We start from the raw sequence: 21167 nt of genomic DNA on the forward strand, positions 1-21167 counted from the left end.
ATGCAGGATAGAACATATCTCTTGAACTGGTCAATTATTTTATTGGAATGCAGAAATCAATATAAATTTCACATTGATTTTAATATGAGAAAAAGATGGTTTTCAAAAGTATGAATACACTTTCTATACTGATTTTATATGTATCTATCATAAAAATATATAATTCAATATTTAAAAAGTACATAAGCGGGTGAAGGACTGGCATACACCAGGCTGCGCTAAAATTCAACCCAGAGCAGTAGCAGTACAGGAAAACAGTGAGAATGTATTGTTATTCTGGGTTGCCTCAGTGGATTAATAAACCATCAAAAGGAGTCTTCTTACTTGGACAACAGACTTCTTTTGCTGCATACAAAATATGCCCCTGTTGTGTCTGTGGCTTTTCACGTTGGATGTTGGATCATGACAAACAAAAGGATTCACGTTTTATATGTGTGTGGAAATATTAAGCAATATGGTTGATGTTATCAATTAATATGTAATTCCCAAGAATTTTATTTGTGGTAGTCTCACTTTTAGTCTTTTCAAAGCGTGTTAGTGGCTCAAGTTGTATACATTTTTTTTACAGAATGTGTGCTTCCTGCAAATTTCAATTAAAATCTAAGACAGCTCAAAGAATCAAACTTAAGGCACATATTATTATTATTATTATTATTATTATTATTATTATTATTATTATTATTATTATTATTATTGTTGTTGTTGTTGTTATTTCTACACATTCTTCTAATATTGCTTGGAGCATCGCGAGGGGCTGAGATGCCTGCTGAGGACGCAGTAGAAAATTATTGGAACCTTGCTCCGTACAGTTACGTCACTCACATGCGACAGTGTTACTGTTCGCTCCCGATGCAAACCAGAACATCTCCGCGCATCGCTTGTTTGATTGTTTTTGTCACGGAGTTCACTGAAACAACAAGCCGCAGTGAGAGGAGTGAGGGGAGCTCAGGTAATTGTTGAAAGATGGTTTATGTTTGCAAATGACTTGTTGAGAAGTAGTTCGCTCTTTGAGGGGTTTCCAAACATTTAAGAGAGAACAGGCAGCAGGCGGGGGACGGAAATGGTGCAGAATTCGGAGCTAGCACGATGGCTAACGTTAGCTTGGAGAAGGACCGATGTTCATTTAGCAGCTGCGAGCTTTTGCCATAATTTAAAACCTATTCATCTTTCTTATTCAGACAGTTTATTGTGTCTTAGTAATTTTAAACGTAGATGCGTGTGACCTTCAAGTATTAAACTGAAAACTTTATGCACACTTAGTGCTTAAAAGCGTCTAGTACAACACGAAAACATCGAAGGGAAAATTAGTGTTATATAATGTGTGTATTTGTTAGGGGTTTTTTTAAGAGATGGCGTTTGGATTTCAGATTTAAATTTGATTCAGTTTTAAAGTCATGCAAACTACAAATAAAGTTAGATTTGAATCGCCCCTGCCCAATAAAAATATTCCCGCAGTGCATTTGAATAAAATTGTCAGCAACTAATAAATCGGCATACGTTGATTGTAAGTTAGTTTATCCAGATATTTTACAGGTTCCATGTGGAAAAAGTTATTTGTGTTTATTTACACCAAGCTACATTGGTCCCAGGTCAATTACCCCACATTTCGTCTCTTCTTATGTTTACTTATTCTAAAACTAACAGTTTCGTTCAAAAACATTACATTTCAATTCATTGCAGTTAAGTTGCTGTGAAATATCCCAATGAATTATGTTTCTTGATAATTACAATCATAAATGCCCAAAAGTGAAATAGCCTAGCACCTGCTTTAAAGGCATGTAAGTGTAATGATTGTCTTTGACGCAACCACGTTGCTAATCTATGATGTCTACAGTGTGTAAGATTTATCCTAATCCAATAAAAATCGGTGCATTTGTCATTTGGCATAAGAAAACTTTATGGGATCCAGTTTGAAACTTGTATTACATGAACGGGTCAAACTTGGACAAAATAATTTCACACTTGTGTTACATTTTATTAAATACTGTTTGTGATATGATATGGTAAACCTTTTGTTTAATTGATTAGAAACCACAAAAAGATTAACCTCAGAGCTTTGCTGAGGATGTGGCAAGTCAACAAACCCTTTTTTTTAGGCTTTGCTGCCCTGCGTTTTATGTGTTTCCCTTCTGCCTTGAATAAGTACTTGATTAACAAACTTGTGCAGCTTTTGATGGCATGCAGACGAGGTTATGCAACCATTTGAAAAAGTTGCTCTGGAGCAGAGACGCATCTTAAAAATGAAGGGCAGCGGTCCCTGAGGACTGCAGTTGAGTCTTCACCTAAATTGAGGTTTAGGTGAAGACTCCAGTACCTCTTGAAGTAATAAGAAAGCAATTTATTTGCAGTCAAAACTCACTTTGGTTTGTGAGCTTTAGTAGGCTACAAGCTGAAACCTCTTTGACTACATCACCAGATTTTTTATTTATAAATAAAGCAATCTGGATTGCATTTTTGCTTCCTCTAATATCTTAGACAACATCATCTGTCTCAGCTTTGGACAGATGCGGAAGTGGCAACCTGACCTGGATATCTCACTTTCATTCAGAGTGTTTTCATGACGTGTGCTAATCATTTAACCTCTTTGCTATTTTGATCATTTCATAGTTTGGTGGTACAATATCTGCAGACCAAATGTCTATTCATACAGGGGGTTTAACAGCAGAGAATTTAAAATGATTTTCTGTTTTTTGTTTTGATTTTTTTTTTTTACTCATGATCTACTGCAAATAAATCTGTTAACTACCTTCAGTTAATAGTGTCCATCATCAATTTGTTGCTCAGAGTTTTTGGTTGGTTTGCTCAGGAGTCACAATCAGTCATGGTTCATGCCATTGAATCGGGAAAGAGAGGGAGAGTTTTTGAATTGAACATGAATTCAATGTTACATGCAGGTATTTGACTACTAACTTACACAAATAAGTACTTATCTACAACAAAAGCTAACCTGACATGCGATGGTTTGAATACATAGACAGGAAATTATTTGTTCACAAATGGGAAGGACAAGTTTGATCAGGGCAGCTGCTCTGTCTTAGGACGATAGATTGATCCAAACATGAATCAGAACCGAAATAAACAGAAATGTGATGTATTAATTTTTTTAAAGTGTAAAATCTATTTATACGTCAGGGTTTATTATGGCTCGCTGTTTCTACCACTCATGACAAAATCAATCTACAAGGATAAATAAGCAGATGATACTAATTTTTATTGTAATTATATAAAACGTGTAATAAAATTGGATGTGCAGTTAGAAAGGGACCCGGAGCTTTCTGTGTTAATGGCCTCTCCAGACCGGACCGAAACCTGGATTTTCAAAATAAAAGGAGCGTGTTCCGATGTGCGTTTTTTGAATTTAAGTTCGTATCTTCTGCTGTTTACCACTCGTCCTTTCGGGAAATCAAAAGAGCAAAGGTTGGGCAAAACGCCTAGGCATGCCAGTAGGAATGTGAAATATGTTATTTAGAATGCGCTTCCTCATGATCAGAGTCGATCTTTTCCCCCTTATTGTTTAATTTTATGGTGAGACCCTGAGCTCAGCGGTGATCGTCCTCTGTGTCGCTCTGAGAGTGAGCAGTGTTTATATCCGTAGGGGAAAAACCGGCGTGGTCACATGACCACAATGGAAACCTAACTTTTACCAAGAAGAAAAAACGAAACTTAACTATCTCCCACGTTGCCCCCTATTCCTTTCTTTTTCCAATTTCTCCTCGTGTTGTGTGTATAGCAGCTCAGCAGCGCATGGTGCAACATTACCGTCATCCATGCAGTATTTATAAGCGGGCTTTGGAAGGTTGCGGACTTTACTGATCTAACTGAGATGATCCAGCGTGTTTCACTCTTCATTTAAGCTACCTAGCGCTGCGCTTATTTTTCCTATCTGTAACCTTAGGATTGTATTTTTTTTTTTGTTTTTGTCAAAAAAATTTAAATAACTTGAGCATTGGAAGACTTCTAAATCAGCAAGCCTAAACGTGACCAAACTGTCTTTTTAACCTTCTTCCTCTGATCATCTGAAGGTGAGATTCATAATCACATGTGCTAGTAGCGGGAGGCCTTGGTCGTAGACTGATGTGCTTCTACAACCATACTGTGTAGAGTATGCAGATGTTGATTCATCACTCTTTGTTCACAAATTTGGCCTGGCTGTAAGCATAGAGACATGTTCTGTCTGAAAACTACATAGTTGTATTTTTGGCTGTCACATGTTGCCTTGCATCAGGATCAAAGTGAGTCAGCTCCAGCCCATGTTTGGCTCCCAGGCTGCCACCCCCCCTGTCGCTGCTTGTTACTCTGATGAACCAACACTGCATTGTGCTCCATTATTATGGGCCTGCTCGGCTCGGTGCTGACCACACCACAGGCGATGAAACCTGACTCAGTATTGGGTGTCCTCTTGTTGTCGCTGGCTGATGCAGACATCATTGAGTGTTGTCGGGTATGACACTGGACGCAGAATCGATATTTATAAAAATCCGAACCGTGTAATTTGAAATTCAGATCATAATCCCCGCTGTTTGTTTCAAAAATGAAAAGTTGCTGGATTATCTGTTATGTTTCTTTTACTCTCCATTAGGGAGATTTCAAGCCACAGCATTAGTTTATAATGCTAGAAATAATAAAGAGCTACTACAAGCAGTTTTGAATTATTAAACCATTCGCCTTTACCTCGGGATTACCTTTCAGCGTGACACAGAATGATGACATGTCCCTCTGCAGTCTCTTTGCTGACTTACTGTGTTACAATATGAAAATAAATGCAGCACAGATTAATCTCTGCATATACTTTTCAACTGTCTATGTTTAAACCTTCTCAGATTATCCACTCTGTTGTGTGCTGCATTTCAGGACAACAGTGGTGTCCTTGGAGTATAGGTTGTCCGACTTGTCCAAGGACACTTAAGCAGGCTGAAGAGTTGCTCACTGATGTGACGGTTTCTTTTAATTTGTCTAGTTAATTTGTCTCTTCTGACTTTGTTTTTCACTTTCAGAGTGTGTCCATCCTGAGCCAAGGCTCCATCTTCTGTGTTTCTGTTGGAATCCAAGTGCTTGGCGTGATCCTTAAGCTGAACTGAGAGCTGCTCCGGCGCCCCTTTTTAGCTCAACCCCTGCGCTATGAGCAGAGGTAGAGGAGGGCCTTACAAAGAACATTTCAACAGACGCCCACCTCCCCACCCACAGGCCAAGGAGAACTACCACAGACCAGTTCAGGCCCAATTTTTTCATGGAGAAAACCCAGATCTGATCCAAAACCGAAATTACTACAACTATCCTGGAGGGGCCCTTCAGCCGCCACCTCCTCTGCTCCCATCAGCTCCCCCTGTACCAAGCCAGACTAGATTGGCTGCTGCTTCTGACTACAGACATAACCAAGGTCAGGGTGGCAGCCCAGCTCCAAATTCCTTCCTTTGTAAACAAGCAGAATTTCTAAGAGGACAGAGCACCGAGGCGCCACAGTTTAGATCCAGCCAACGAGGCGGGGGCGCACCATTCAGCAGGTCACCTACATACCAGTCACCATCAGGCTATATTAGATATTCAAACACAGGCAGCAGTCCTAGAGGTCGAGGGGGCTACAGCCCTAGCCAGACTTTTCCATACTCTTCAGGTCCAAGAGCAACTGGAGGGGCCCTGGGCCCTCGATTACAAAGTCAAAACCAGTTTCAAGGCAAAACCAGCTATAATCAGTCATCCAACAGACAATTTTGGCCCCAGACAGAGTCTCTCTGTGACCGTTTTCAGAATCTGTCTCTTCCACAAGATCAGTCTAGTCGAGGTAGAGAGAGGTTTGACAGATACCCTTTCCCCAGCAGCTCAACAGAGTCGAGGTTCGAAAGAGTTAACCTCACCTTTACGCCAGACATACAGGAGCAGGTGCACAGAGCTTTGGCTGCTTTGAAGTCAGGTGAGAGGATCTCTGCTAGAGTATTAGCTAAAAAAATTCATTTACCCAAAAAGACAGTAAACAAGGCTCTCTACTCTTTGGAGCGGTCACAAAGAGCTTATAAGCAAGAAGTCCTACCTCCTCTGTGGAGTTTGTACAGGGCGGAAGGAAATTACGTCCCTGACAGCAAAAGTCCATCTTCCTATCTGTGTTTTGGTCCAGAACGTCCACAAACAGCTGAAACAGAGGTCGACCCAGAAAAGGAAAACAAGGGGCAGGTCAAAGAAGAGAACTCTGATACAGAATCGAATTCTTCTTACAGCTCATCTTCAGAATCTTCTGACTCTGAAAAAGCCGAGTCAGCAGCAGAAAGTCAGAACGAAAAAGATTGTCCAAACACAACCAGCTCCACCCATCAGGAGGCTAATTGTCCCATCATGGCAAACTGCAAAGAGCGGGTTTTACAATTTCTTCTAGATGTAGGAGAGGCAACTGCTCTTGTCATAGCCAAAAATCTGGGTCTTAAAAATGCCAAGCAGATCAACCCCACCCTTTATGCTTTGGCAAAGCAAGGTGAAGTCAATAGGGATAGTGACGTTACTCCTCCAAAATGGATGCTTTCTGCGCACCGCAAAGAGAGGATGGAAAGGAGCTTAAAAATTGCAAAGAGTGCCTCCATTTTTGGGAGTCATATGGGAATGGAAATCTGTAAAGAGGAGGATACTGCAAGCGCCGATTTCCTATCGACCTTACCTCCTGTACCAGGACTTGAGCCTTTGCCACTGTTGGAGGATTTGCTGACAGAGCAAAGTCAAAGTACTGAGGTACGACAAGATTCATCCTTTTTAATATTGTTATATTTCTACTTTCAAGGATTATTCCAGAGTTTCTATAGTGAGGTTCTGTTGAAAGGTTAAGATCTGTTTTGGAGTTTTCATTTGGAACAAATGTTTATAAGTTGATCCTGTGGAAAATTAGTCAGAGGCCAAAGCAAAACATTGCCTCTCCCTCCTAAAACAAGTTTCAAGTTATGTCATAGCTGTTTAATTTTGCATAGTAGTAGATTTTAGTTAATTTTTACTAAATTTATGAACTAAAACCTAACCCTCTGTTCTTCATTTCAATAGCTACCTTTATTGTTGAGTGAGGACAAAGCTCCTGGTGAGCAACTGTGGGCCTCTGATGAAATCCCAGAGTACCTCAATGCAATCCGGCGAGAAACCGATGCAAAGAAAATGGCAGAACAGCAGGGCGGTGCTGTGGGAACCGTCGCTGTGTCGGTGGCTGCACCACCTCCTCAAAATCTGTGGGCCAAATTACAGGAAGTGAGGCTGAAGAACCCTGTCAGTGGCCTAATGGAGTATGCCCAGTATCTGGGCCAAAACTGCGAGTTCCAGCTCCTTGACCAGTCAGGACCCTCTCATGACCCAAGGTTAGTCAGTCGACCTTTTAAGTCATCACGTTGCCTTCCCCAAAATAATTTGTTAATTACTTGGATATGCCTGAGTTAGAGTTGGAAAAATAAAGTCTGGATTGATGCTCGTTATCACCAGTAGCAATGTGAGATCCATCATTTTAGTTTTGTGTTTGCACCTACGTTTGTTTATAGCTTTGAAGTACCTCTTAAAATCTTTGGAGGGAAAGCCTGCCTCCAAGAAGTGCAGCCAAGAATGAAAATAACTTAATTGTTATTCATCATAGGAGCCGGTGTCTTCAGTTAATCATATATTTAGCGTTTTTGCATAGTCTGGAATGAAAAATAAAGAAAAATGTTCATACTTTTCAGTCAGAAAAATTGTTCACTTTTAAACTAGCCTCTATCATGATATCCCAGTCCATTTTCTTAGATAAAAGAGTTATGATTTTGAAACAAAGCTAGTCTAAGTTACTCCACAAACAAACAGAACTGTGAAATGATGCAATACCATGTTTAAAAAGCCGGAAGCCAAAATCAGCAACTTGTTGGTTTTGGATCTATGGAAACTATAAATAAAACTACTATGTAAGCAGATTAAGGTGATCATTTTGATCTCCAAATTTTGAGAAAACATCTTGAAAAATTATTAACATTCCAGTCTGGAAAAGCATTTAAATGCTGTATGTGTTGTAACTCTGCATGTCGATAGCTTGGGTGTCTAACGTGTTTGTGATTTTTCTTTTTTCTGCTCTGGTTAGATTTCGCATGCAGGTGATGTTGAATGGGAAGCTGTTTCCCATTGCAGAAGCTTCCAGTAAGAAGGTCGCTAAGAAGGATGCTGCAGCCGCCGCGCTGCGCATACTTATCGGAGAGATTCAGGGAGGACCAGGTCCGCTGGAGGAGGGAAATGCCGCCGTTGTTGACCAAATGTTGGATATACTTCCAGAGACAAGCGTGAGAATTTTTTGCTTTGATAAAATAATTTCTTGTATATAAATCTGTTATGAGTTCTGGATACTAAATATTTTCAAAACTGTCCTTAAAATGTTGTGCCTGAAGTTCTTTTTCCCTGTCTCTTCACCAGGGTTCAGTTGAAAATATATCGGGAACCTTCGGGTCGAACAGCGTCGAAGTACCAGGGGAAGGATCTCGACAGCCGCTGTCCCGGTCTCTGCCTGGTGGGAAGAATCCAGTGTCTGTCCTGATGGAGTACAGCCAGCGCAGTGGAAACTCAATCGAATTCATCAACACTGGCCAGGCAGGCCCACCACATGACCCAAGGTTCTGGTTCCTTCATTTCTATTTGAAGCCGATCTTCTTGCCGAGTCCGGAGGTTAACTTCTTTTGCAGTCACACATTTCAGCCTCATAAAAGCAGCCATCTGTTAAATCTGTTCTTAACACGTTAGTCACCTGATGAAGACAATACCATCTTTATCTATCTTGTCTTTTCTGTTTAATCCATCCCTTTAAGCTGAGATGGAATGCCACATTTCATCCTCTCTTTGCTTGCTGCCTTTTCTTCCTAAAAAAACCCAAACAAAAATAACAAAATTAAGGTATCATAAGCTATACAGGTACTGTGAGTCTAACTCATTTGTTTAAGTCTTTGATGCAAACAGGAGTTTTGTATGTTCTTGATTGCCCCATTTTAACCCTTTCTGTCTTATTTCCAGGTTCATGTTCAGAGTGAAAGTTGGAGACATGACGTTTGCCGAGGCTTCGGCTCCAAGTAAGAAGGCAGCACGTCAGCTGGCAGCAGAGGAGGCGGTTAAAGAGTTAATGGCTGACGGAAAACTGCAAGTCAGCAAGGTAACAAATGCAGGACGTTAAAGAGCTCATATTATTATTCTCATAAAGTTGTAGGAAAGTTAAAAAGGAAATTGAACAACTGCAAACCTAAATGCGCATTTTTGTAGAAGCACCCAAGAAGAGTTATAGAGAGCATCTACTCTGGTGGAAAAATGTGACAATTTATTGGTTGTGCTTCATGCAAATCTAGAAGTGGTAAGAGGAAATCAATTGGAAATTCATGTTTACATTTCGCCTCACGCCAAATGTAAAAAAAAAATGGTGTCGTGGAAAAGTAAATTTTGTCGTCCCCTTTGAACACTCCATCGACGAGGTGAAACATGATGGTGGGAGGTAGTCACAGCTGATGGAAGGTCAGATAGAACTGAATCCAGAAAAATCCTGGGAGAAAACCAGTTAGATGTTGCCATAAACTGGTTTTGAGGTTCACCTTTGTGCAGGACAACATCCCTAAACATTTAACCAGAGCTGCTTTGACAAGCTGAGAATCTTCCATAGGACACTTTCCATACGGTATTTTAAAGGAATAATGATACAAAACTTAATTCTCTACATGTGCATATCTCATAGAGAAATATGAATATGTCTCTATGCAAACAGGATTTTGCATAGAGACTCCTGTTTGCCACCATCTCTGCCTCTAAAAATGGCTGGAGGCAGAGGTAGTGGCTTCTACACCATATATACTTAATGTAAATGCACACCACACTTCTCAGATCTTTAAAATCATGCTTCATTTTCTTCCACTTTGCAATTATGCACTACTTCTTCTGAGTCTATTGCATAAAATCACAGTCAAATACACTGAAATTTCTAGATGGTAAAATGAAAAACTCTGAGTGGTATAGTTGCTTTATAAGGCATAGTTGCTTTATTACAGTGCCAAACACTGTAAAAAAAACTGTATTTATTAAGGATATGGTGAAATCTGTTCCCCTTGCTGACTGTTTCACATCTCCTCTGCCTCGCCCCTCATTTCTCTCTGGTTTCTTCCAGCCTCAGTTGCCCCTCGGCCCATCCTTTGAAGGAGATGGAGGTGCTTTCAGAGCAACCTGTCCTTCTTTGCCTCCTCTAACTGCGAGTGAGTTGCAAGCTGCCCATGAGGCAGGGGTCGGAGACCTCATCAATCACCTGAACAACAACGCTGTGTCAGGTCTTTTGGAATATGCCAGAGCTCGGGGCTTTGCTGCTGAGATCCGCCTGGTGAGCCAGTCTGGACCCCCACATGATCCTAAGTAAGAGCAAACTTTTTTGTTTTCAGTAATTAAAAGCTTTAAAAAACATTCAATCAGAGAATGTAGGTTTTTTGTTTCCTAGATCTAGGTTTAGCTGTACGTATTTCTTTATAGGACTTTGAAAGGTTCTCCTTATTGTCTCTACTCCATGCTCAGGTTTACCTATCAGGCAAAGCTGGGCGGCCGGTGGTTCCCTCCAGTTTGTGCCTCCAACAAGAAACAGGGAAAGCAGGAAGCAGCAGACGCGGCTCTGCGGGTTTTGATTGGAGAAGCTGAGAGGGCAGCACGCACTGGAGAGCTTATCCCAACTGAGGTACCTATGATTAAGACACATGAATTATTTAACCCAAAAGTAAAAAAATATTCTCCAGCTTCACAGGAGTTGATATTGAGTCAACATGGGACATTTGTTTTTTAATGGATAGTTTATGATTGTTCAACTTGGAAGCTGTTATAAGAATGAGAATGTGCAGTGTTATCATCTGATATAAAAGTACACTTAATGGATAAATGTGGATGAGTTTAATCACTAGTAATTAAACTTTATACACACTTGATAATTTTACATCTTTAAAGAGAATTGACCCAAACACTGGATCCTGTGCTACTCCACAAGCTGAAGCTTGTTATTATAAACACACTGGAATCTCCCAGGCAATACATTCCCACCCATAATCCCCGCTACATGTTTGAGCCTTTGCAGCTGAATGCCTTGACTGATTTTATAAAAAGTGGTGCTGAGATGATCCAACAGGACAAGTGCAGACACGTCCATTGTCTCTGAGGCCCTGAGAATACTATCAGTGACTTTCACCAGTGTTGTTTCAGAAACAAACATGTTATAGTATAATTAGTGTTGAATGTGCGAGTTGAGGCTAATAGTTTTGATGACTCAGAATGCTTATCACTAATCTGGTTCTGCAGTTATTTATTCGGCTACTGCACATACCGATAACCCAGTTAACATCAGAAGGATGCCAAGGATTAGTCATCACTGGAGAATGGGTAGCTCAACACAACTGTGACTCTTTAAGTCTGGCTAGGATCAATTTTGTTTTCCTTCATTAATGATGAATAGTGTGCTGCTTAGTTACATTCAAAAATCACATAATCTGCAAAAAATAAATCACTGTTAATTGCACAACCTTACCATATGAATGCGGTTACATCTTCAAGTAGAACCACTAGAAATGACCAAACAGCAGACCTTTACCTCCAACAGGTTACCAAAAGTGATGTAATGCCTGTTGACATACTGTAAATAGATTTTCTGATCTGGCCCATTCAAGTAAAGGCTGCATCTACATTCTTTAAGCCTACCTGATCGCATTCTCTTTGTCTGCGATCTGTGAATTATATTCACAGATTTCTGCACAGGACAAGCAAAGATGTGTAAATAGCCTGAAAATAATTTGTCTGGAGTAGGTTAATGGACTATGTGTGTCTTCAGTACACAAGAAATGAATCGTATGTATAAAAACCTATAGTTTAAAGTTGAGTTTCTTTCTTTCTTTCCAGCTACCAGTAAGTGGCAGCACTTTGCACGACCAGATAGCCATGTTGAGCCACCAGCGTTTCAACGCCCTGACCACCCGGATCCAGCACAGCCTTCTGGGACGGAAGATTCTGGCCACCATCGTCATGAGAAGAGGGGAGGGACTGGGGACTGTTGTCAGCCTTGGAACTGGTAAATCCCTGACCCATAACAATCATTGGGTTGGATGTAAACAAAGTGTTGTCCCTGCATTTTTACCTGTTTTGTCTGTTTCTTCTTTGCTTAGAGGAATGTAGTGTAACAAATAAAACAGAACTGGGTCACAGAAGAACTGAGAGGCGTTTGGTTGTCGTGTTGGTTAACACTGAATGTGTTTTTTTTTTTTTATCAGGAAATCGTTGTGTCAAAGGGGAGGAGCTGAGCCTCAAAGGGGAGACAGTAAATGACTGCCATGCTGAAATCATCTCCAGGAGAGGATTTATTCGGTAGAAATTGATACCACGCTTCTTCATTGATGTTTCTTCCTCATTTCTAAAAATACGCTCTCCTCTCCAAGAACCAGCCTGTGTGACTTTATTTTGAGATGTAACCCGCCATCTCCTTTCTTCTCAGGTTTCTGTACAGCGAGCTGCTCAAGCACTATGATGGAGCAGACGACAGCATTTTTGAGCCCGCAGAGGAGAACAAACTCAAGATCAAACCTGACATTACCTTTCACCTCTACATCAGGTTGGGAAATCTTCCAAAGCCTTTTAGTCTGGCACATTTGTGTTTCATTCTGAATGCCTCTTACTTTGATTTATGTTTTTTCTGTCCTTTCTTCCACAGCACGGCACCTTGTGGGGACGGAGCTCTGTTCGATAAGTCATGCAGTGAGGCAGGAGATGAAATCGAGGGCCACAAGCCGCTTTTTGAGAATGCAAAGCAGGGCAAGCTTCGTACTAAAGTGGAGAATGGTGAGACAAAAATGTAAAATGAAACAGCCTATGTGGAAAGCTACAGTGGACAGAAAAGGTCTGCTTTAGTTAACTTACCAGGTTTTTGTGGCGTTACAAATGAGTTCAATAGAAATAATTCCTGAATACTCCCTGTTTGGGTAGACCTCTATTGGTGTGGTATGTCTCGGCTTTGCAATATTCATCACTCTACAGGTTTCACTCACAATAAGACCTCACCTTGGTGTTCTGTTCCAAATATTCAATGTTATTCTGATGTAGCCATTTTTTAAATTAGATTTTCTGCTGAAGGACGAAGTCCATTTTCAACTTCCAATACTGAAGGTTTGGACCTTGAGTTGTTTTTTAAAACTTTTCATTATTCGTTTCACCTTTACTACAGGTTCTAGCTCTAGCTGCAGAAAATCGGCCATGAAGCACGATTCTTTCCCCTACCATGATTCACTGGTGGTTGTGTGCTGTTTTGCAGATGAAGTGTTGTTTTTGTGCCAAACATACTTTTTTTGGAATCATAGCCGAAATGTTTTATCTTTGTTTAATCAGATCATACTACATTTCCCATATATCTTTGCAGAATTTAGTCTGCAAAGACTGTTTTAGTTTCAAAGAGATCTTCCATATTGTTGTGGTTACATGGTTACAGTTACATGTGGTTACAATTACATGTTTTTCACAGAAATGCAGTTTTTCATCAGTTTTGGTTGGATGTCCAGCTCCTGGCAATTTAATTGTTACCCATATGTTTTCTTCTTCATGACTGCATTAAGTTTGTTCAGTGTTATATATTATGCTTTGGAAATTCTGTTATTACTTTCTCCTGACTGACGCTTTTTGACATTAAAATCCCTGTGATGCTTAAGAGGCTCTTTCCAGATCACAGCATTTTCTCAGAGGTGCAACAAAGTAAATGTCAGAAAAACCCTCTAGAGCAGCTGAAGTTTATTTTGGATTATTCTGAACACAGGGGCTGTTTAAATTTATGCTGTCACGTTAGCTGAGGTTTTTACTTTTTGTTTTACCTTGAGAAGATTACAGTTTGTGTTTGACTTCAGTTGTACAGGTCATTTGTCAAATTAAAGGTGGAAAAATTGATCCAGGTCTCAATTTTAACATCACAAAAACATGCAGTTATAGCCCTTTCATATCTACTGTAAGACATTTTTTTCATATCAAAGTCCTGCTTCTGGTTTGTTTGGAGGAGATACAGCTTCTCTCTTGTTGTTTGCAGGTGAGGGGACCATCCCAGTGGAGTCGAGTGCCATTGTCCCCACCTGGGATGGCATCCAGCATGGTGAAAGGCTTCGGACCATGAGCTGCAGTGATAAGATTCTGCGCTGGAACGTGCTGGGCCTGCAGGGGGCACTACTCTCTCATTTCTTGCACCCTATCTACTTAAAGTCCATCACCCTGGGTAAATCATGCTGCTGGATTGCTGCGTCAATTGTCACCATCTCAGACAACTATTTATAAGATTTAACAGTCAATCAGATTACTCCCACTCTGACCGATTTATGTCTTCGATCATGACAGGCTATCTGTACAGCCATGGTCACCTGACACGTGCGGTCTGCTGCCGGCTGGCCAGGGATGGCGAAGCCTTCTCCCAGAATCTCCCTCCTCCCTTCACCCTGAACCACCCTGAAGTGAGTATCCAAGTTGTTCTCAAAGTCAGGACATGGACATAAATCAGAAACATGGAGGTCATTCTCACTAAATTGATTCATTAAGCTGCCAGCATCCTATTTGTGCCTTCACAGCTGTTTTTCATTGTTCGTCGTATGTAAATGGGACTCATCCATCAATTAACAAAAAGCAGAAGGGTTCCTGTTGTGCTGCCAGGAAAAAAGTCCAAAATCCAGTAACTGGCAGTTAAACTCATCGCTTGTATCCTTCTGTTTGCTAAGCCTGTCATACATATCAATTAAGGTCTAATGGGCACCACTATTAACAATTAACTATCACTCCACATTTATTGGCACACCTGGATTTTTTAAAGCAAAATAAATGAATATTTTATTGCTGTGGTGTAATCCTAGAGAGAAAAAAATATATATTTTTTAATTTTAGTGCATTTATTCAATAGTTGAGGGAAAGATACATTAAAACATTTCTTTTTACATTTTTGAATGAATGCTGTTCATCAATGTTTACTGTTAGTAGTTATACAAAATATTTTTTATTTGTTCGCATCCCACAGAAGAAGATGTGAAGAAGGTTTTGTCCTTTAAAGTCTGAATTATCTGTTGAATGCCCTCTTCAGTGTGACGAAAATAAATATAATTAAATTTTTAGAAATTAAATTAAAATCTTTTTAGTCTTTTTTCCAGAAAGAAGACTAAGTGCTTTATGAGCATTTTTTTCTGTCGTAAACTCAAAGTAAACATAAAAATATTGTAAACAAATTTGATAATCCAAAGAAAGTGCAGCTAGATGGGATTTATGAATGAAACGAAAACAGATTTTAACTTGCCTCTCAAAAAGGTCAGGAAAAACACGCTGTGTATTTAGAATGTCAAATATGAGACTGAACTGGAAACAATGGACACGTCTCAGGTCAGTTAAAGTTCAACTCTGAATGATTTTTTAACGTTTTAGTTTAGTTTATTCTGCTTTTTGCCAATAGCAGAAAATTTCATCCTCTCCTGTAACATTTCATAAGGCTGGAAGATGCACACTGAGGGATTTCTGACCATTCCTCCTAACACAATCTCCACCAATCATCTCTGACACTTTCCTCTTCGGCTCACTATGCCCTGGGGGGCTTTTGCTCATGTTCATCCATTGTTTCTCACTAGAGCCACCTAGAGAAGAAAAGCTGAGAGCTCCCAGCGGTGCTTAGCATGTTTATGTTTGTGATGGTAGAATGGATTAATAAATTCAAGTTGTGTTGTTTCTTCATGTCTGACCAAGCTTGTCAAGCTATTGTTGTATTTTAGTACACTGTGCTGATTTAGAGTTATCAAATACATTTGTAGTTCAATGCATGTATGTCTGTGTTTAAAAAAAAGGAAGCATTTTAAGTTAATTCTGCACTGCTTTTCTGTATTGGACTGGTATCAGCAGATACCAAACCTCAAATATCATTATTGGAAGTGAAAGAAGTGGATCCCTACAAAATAGGCTAAGAATTAGTTTTAGAAATTCCTAACTTGCTTTAAATGTTTACATACAGACCTTTTTTATCTCACTGTTGAATTAAAGGTGGGCAGAGTGAGTGTGTACGACTCCACCAGGCATACAGGCAAGACCAAGGAGTCCAGCGTGAACTGGAGCTTTCCAGACCAGCACAACGTAGAGGTGCTGGATGGGACTAAAGGGAAGCTAGATGGGTATGTGTCACACAGTTACCTCTCCTGATTGCTGTACACACCTGGTGCTTCACTGTCCCGTAGCCTCCCTTGTTCTTTTTTCTTTAGATAAAAGCTAAATCTATCACTGCTTACAATCAGAGCATCATGAAAGCAGAATCATTCTCTGGGCCAGTTACATTCAGGAGTGTAGTTGGGTTCCTACATTCCCATTCTGTTTTAGGATTTTGCAAACCTCATTTAAAGATTGTAATAAATAGTGTGGGATGACTAATAAGACATTAACATAGATTACTGTCTTACCACAATAACCTATGAAATAATATAATCATTGCCCATTCCCTCTGTACTTTAAATAGCTGCTATGGTAGAAATAACTATGTGTTCGTTCTTATACTAATCTCCCAAACATGTTCTCTTTATTTACGTGTAAAAGTCACTGGTATTATTAAGATTTTTATGGATATTTGTTTAACATTGCCCACTTACAGTAAAAATTAGAAAAATCATGATACCACCACCATCGTGTGGCATTACTGGGATTAGTATCTCATGCTAGAATGCATTTTAATTTATTTCTCATTCATAATGTTGCTTAAGCAAACCAATATTTAGTTTTTTACATTTATCCAAAAATTCATTATTTATTGTTTACATGATTATCAGAAAGCAATAGTTTGTTAGAAGCTACCCTGGATTCATACATTCAAAATAATAACTGCTTTAAATCAGTTACACGGTGCAACATTTTTATTTATTTTGGTATTTACGTCATATACCTGTATGACTTTCTTTGCTTTAGTCATCTTAATAAAAAAAAACATCATGTGTAGTTTTAGTTAAAAAAAAAATGGTGTTTTTCCACAACCACCATGTCTCTCTTATTTTTTTTTTCATCAGTACAAAGCTAAAGAATCCTCAAATGTTTCTCCCTTCAGGAACAAACAGGCCATGTCCCGCGTGTCCAAGTCCAACCTGTTCTGCCTGTTTCGCTCTCTGTGCCAGAGATGCGGCCGCACAGACCTCCTCTCTCTGCCCTCCTATGCTCAGGCCAAGACGTCGGCCTTGCCCTTCCAACTTGCCAAGCAGCAGTTCTTTGAAGCTCTCTGCATCCACGGCTACGGAGCCTGGATTGGCAAGCCGCTGGAGGAGAAGAGCTTTGAGGAGTCAGAGGGAAACAGAAACAATGGTGTGAGCATCCCTCTGGGAGTTGGGAACAGTAAAAACGGAGGGCTAGTGGAGTACAAGCAGGCGGAGGCGTAGATCCATGCAGGGGGCTTAACTTCAAAAATCTTATTCATCTGTGGGGAAATGGAAAGAAAGGGTAGATTAAGGGGAGGGGGCGGGGAATGGAGACATAATAAAGTAAAAGTACAATCAAACAGCACAAAGCCAGTGGCCAGAACTGTGTCTTCTGACGGAACATGGTTGAAGGCTGCAGTGAGATTGATGGGAAGGGACGGGACGAGTCAAGGGTAAAGCCTGAAGTATGAATGAGGTCACAGTTGATAGGACAGAACTGGGTAGAGGTCCAGGGGCTGTACAGACCACTGTAAACACTACATGCAAGAAGAACTTTCTGCAGTCAGTCTCCATCTTTGTCGGCGCTGCACGGCTCAACTTCAGCAGTTTGTGCGCAGTTCTTTGCATTATGTTCCAGACCTGTAATGTTAATTGTTCTGTTGTTGGAGTGCAGACCATATTATGTTTTCTTTTTGTATTGTTGGAGCTGGTTTGTAAAATATGCTTTCTGTTGCTTTAAGTGGAAACTGCAAAACAATCTGGACCAAGATTATTTCTGCTTAATAAATTGTTTTATTATTACCATTTGCAACAAAAGAAACAAAGTAAATCTGGCCTACTGTCACTCTGCATTGTTGCAGTTAAGGTAAAACAAAGAAAACAGCATAATGGTCTTGCATTAACCCTCCCGCGATCTTGGCGCGTTGCTCAGGAGTAGCGCGGCAAATGTGATGGTGGCAGAGGGATGCGGAGGGTTGTCCCGTTAGACCATCAGTTCCCGAAACCAAACAAAGAAAACCTCGGAAAAGTTCACTCTGGGTAAGTGCAATCCAGCGCAGAGTCATAAGGTGCACAGAGTAAAAAACCTGTTTGGTCCAAATGACCCCGTCTCTGAAGACCTAGGGATGGTTAAATTAAAGTTACTGATTTGCTCTGGCTAAAGTTCGGCAATAATGTGGCTTAGAAGCGGCTTTTGGGAAAGGTTTAAGGAAAAAGTGATCCTCTCAACTCATCTGCAATGAGAATTTGTCAATTTACGATGTGCAGGTTTTATAATGCTTTGACCTACTGATACAGATATCTTTTACGACTGGTAACATCTGATGTAAGAAAAAAAAACTCTTTTAGGGGGTTGTTAGTTATTTATATTTGGGACATCACACCAATCTGGGAGATAACTGTCACTATAAAGCAGGGCTTTACTGACATAAAACCCTGTTTTATAGCAACATAAGACAAAAACAAAATTAATCAAGACAAATACAGTAGAATCTTTCCCAAGTAGATTTTGCCACAAAAGACAAAGTGTGACTGGCTTAACAAAAATAATATGTTTCATATAGATTTCCAAGAAAATGTTCATCCTTACCACATATTTAATGTTTCCAAAACCCAGCTGTTTCCAAATGTGGTATGTTCTGTTGAGAAAGGTTGAGAGACCTAAACAATAAAACAGAGCAACTTTGAACGTGTTGAAAGTATCTCAATGATTCCTTTCAAATAGCTCCTTGCATCTTTTTATTTTTTTTTCTGAAATTATTTTAAATACATTACTGATGGTAGGTATTTTCCCACTCAGTGATGGTGTGCCCACAGAAGAGTGTGAGTAGGAAGGCCTGACTCAACTGGTTTTAGTACAGAAGTCAGTTTCTCGGTGCATTCCCAGTTGGAAGATGTGGTTCCTTTGAGATCAGATGCCAACTTAGGACTGGTAGCTCACCCTGCTGCACACTCTACGTTAATTAAGTTGAAGATTTACTTTAAAACTGCTTTTCCTACATTGATCATTCATGTGACAGTCAGTGAGTATGGAGATAAAGGTACAGTATAATTTTGTGTTGGGAATATAAAATGGTGGTTTGCAGAATATAATTCCCTATTTTTAAAGTCAAATGTTTGACTTCTAAAGATAATTTTATAGTTAAGTGTTTTTCTTCATTTTAAAGGCCTAAGAAGCCTCCGCAAACTGACAGCAGGGTCGTCTTTGTATTTTCATGTTTTCAGTCACTGTATAAACCTAAATACATTGCATTGGCTCTGACCGGCACAAACAAAGATTGTTCTTTGTAAATATATATTTACATTAATCTCCCTTTAAGGCTGAGTTGCTGAGGTTTTATTATTTTAGTTATATTTGATTTGAACAATGCATTGAGTTAATTTGGTTTAAAGGAGAGAAATCCTTGTTTAAAACTTACAGTACAGTCCCCAAACTTTAACTGTACATAGGATCAAGTTTTATCAGACACTTTAAGATCGTGGTTGAAGCTTCTGTGTTGTTGTTTTGTTTTTGTTTTTTTTGCTGATCTGATTTCTACCAGATTGTTAGTTCCCTCCACATCCTTTGACATCTTGTCTTTATAGTTTTAATTTCCAAAGTTTAGGTAAAAACCTTTGATTGGTCTCATCTGTCCTTCAAACATTTATGGAGAAACTACCATGTCTCAGTCTGAAACAAGTACAGTATCACTGTTTCTCTGGTTTATGTGGTTTGAGTCTTTCTATTTTTAATTTTTTTTTTTTTCTAAATCTGTAATTATTGTTCTCTCGTAATGTTTTTGAAAGCCTCAAATGTTGCTTTTAGCTTCTGCATGGGAAGCGGTTAGATCTTGAAGCTTGACTCTCAGGAGGACTGCAAAGTCGGAAACGTGGCTGTCTGTAAGGGGCGCTGTTTTCTTAAATAAAACTGCTGATGCAATATATACATGAGCTGTACACAAATACATGAGTACACAGACATGCAGTGGGTTTCAGAAGCCTGAGTCTGGTGTCAGGACCTCGTTTAATTTGTTACTCAGATTATTCAGTATTTGCTTTAACTAATATTCATATGCAGATATGCCTTGGAGGTTTTCTTTTTTTTCCAGAAAGGAAGAGCTATGCAAGCACTAAGTGATACTTCAGGCTGTTTTGTGTTGGTCTGCTGCCTCTACAGAACTATTAGATTTTTCTCTTGTTTTTAATTATCTTAAGCTTTAAGTTGCTGTTTTAGAACAGAGAGCACCTTTTTTTTTGCAACATTTAATTAAGTTCTTATATTTCAGCTGTAACTGAGGGACTATAACTTGTGAATTAAACACAATGTAGCAATGCTATTTATGTAAAATAAAAATCATTTCAAGAATACGTAAGAAATAGAAATCTGAGTAGTTTTGATGTCAGATGCTATAGGTCTTTGTATTGGACTCAGACCTCTGGATCCCACTGTATGCAACAATAGATGCTTGGAGTTTGATTGTTGTACACACAGTATGTCTGTGTGTGTGTATGTATTTGTGTTTTTAATGTATATATTTTCTAAAAATAAAATAAAATGGCTTTTTACATTTTGTTTTCATGATTTTCTTTTAGATTCAAGTGAATTATATCTTTCTTTTTAACAATGGACTTTGGGAAATTGAGATAATAAAAATGGCAATCTGTCTCATTTATTTTGATATGTAAACTGTTGAAATGTCTAAAGTGCATGAAGGTGTTGAACTGGTTTAGAAGACTCGTTTGAAGGCAGACATTTTGAATAATCAGATTTCAATGTCGGAGCAGACACAAAAAGCAGCTTTCAAATCTTGTTTTCATTATTTGCTATCCAGGGACTGAGGAAGCAGAAAATAGTTTGTGAGCTTAGCCTCAAGAATACTTGACTTATGCAGCCAGACAGTGATCCAAAGCACAGCAGCAACTCCACATCTGACTGACTTCAAAAGAAAACTAAAAGCTTTCAGTACGGCCTTGTCAAAGTCTGGGTTTAAATTTAACTAAGGCGCTTTCAATTTTTCCATAAGCAGTGAGCCAAAATTCCTAAAGCATGACAGTCCT

At 39.4% G+C, this 21167-nt stretch overlaps 1 protein-coding gene across 2 annotated transcripts; it reads left to right on the forward strand.

Moving 5' to 3' along the window:
* The first annotated feature begins 837 nt into the window (after nt 1-837).
* Nucleotides 838-20675, forward strand: adar (adenosine deaminase, RNA specific). Of its 2 annotated transcripts, none has more exons than XM_005814328.3 (16): nt 838-949; nt 4995-6711; nt 7015-7319; nt 8063-8258; nt 8389-8585; nt 8980-9115; nt 10112-10350; nt 10507-10663; nt 11869-12037; nt 12237-12330; nt 12458-12574; nt 12674-12801; nt 14030-14212; nt 14332-14444; nt 16003-16130; nt 17048-20675. In XM_005814328.3, the coding sequence occupies exons 2-16, from the start codon at nt 5119-5121 to the stop codon at nt 17370-17372; spliced, it is 4080 nt and encodes a 1359-aa protein (XP_005814385.2). In that variant the 5' UTR covers nt 838-949; nt 4995-5118; the 3' UTR covers nt 17373-20675. The 2 variants fall into 2 exon arrangements, with proteins under 2 accessions (XP_005814385.2, XP_023186505.1); XM_023330737.1 differs by lacking the exon at nt 838-949 and adding an exon at nt 3613-4022.
* Nucleotides 20676-21167: the final 492 nt, after the last annotated feature.

The sequence above is a fragment of the Xiphophorus maculatus genome, chromosome 3 (assembly GCF_002775205.1).
Source record: "Xiphophorus maculatus strain JP 163 A chromosome 3, X_maculatus-5.0-male, whole genome shotgun sequence".
Lineage (NCBI taxonomy): Eukaryota > Metazoa > Chordata > Actinopteri > Cyprinodontiformes > Poeciliidae > Xiphophorus > Xiphophorus maculatus.

What these genes read in the sequence shown, in the direction of transcription:
- adar (XM_005814328.3), top strand. Translation starts at nt 5,119, where the DNA reads ATGAGCAGAGGTAGAGGAGGGCCTTACAAAGAACATTTCAACAGACGC. An exon ending in GGACCCCCACATGATCCTAA is followed by an intron (nt 10,351 to 10,506) that starts GTAAGAGCAAAC and finishes CTCCATGCTCAG; the next exon opens with GTTTACCTATCAGGCAAAGC. An exon ending in TCCAGGAGAGGATTTATTCG is followed by an intron (nt 12,331 to 12,457) that starts GTAGAAATTGAT and finishes CTTTCTTCTCAG; the next exon opens with GTTTCTGTACAGCGAGCTGC.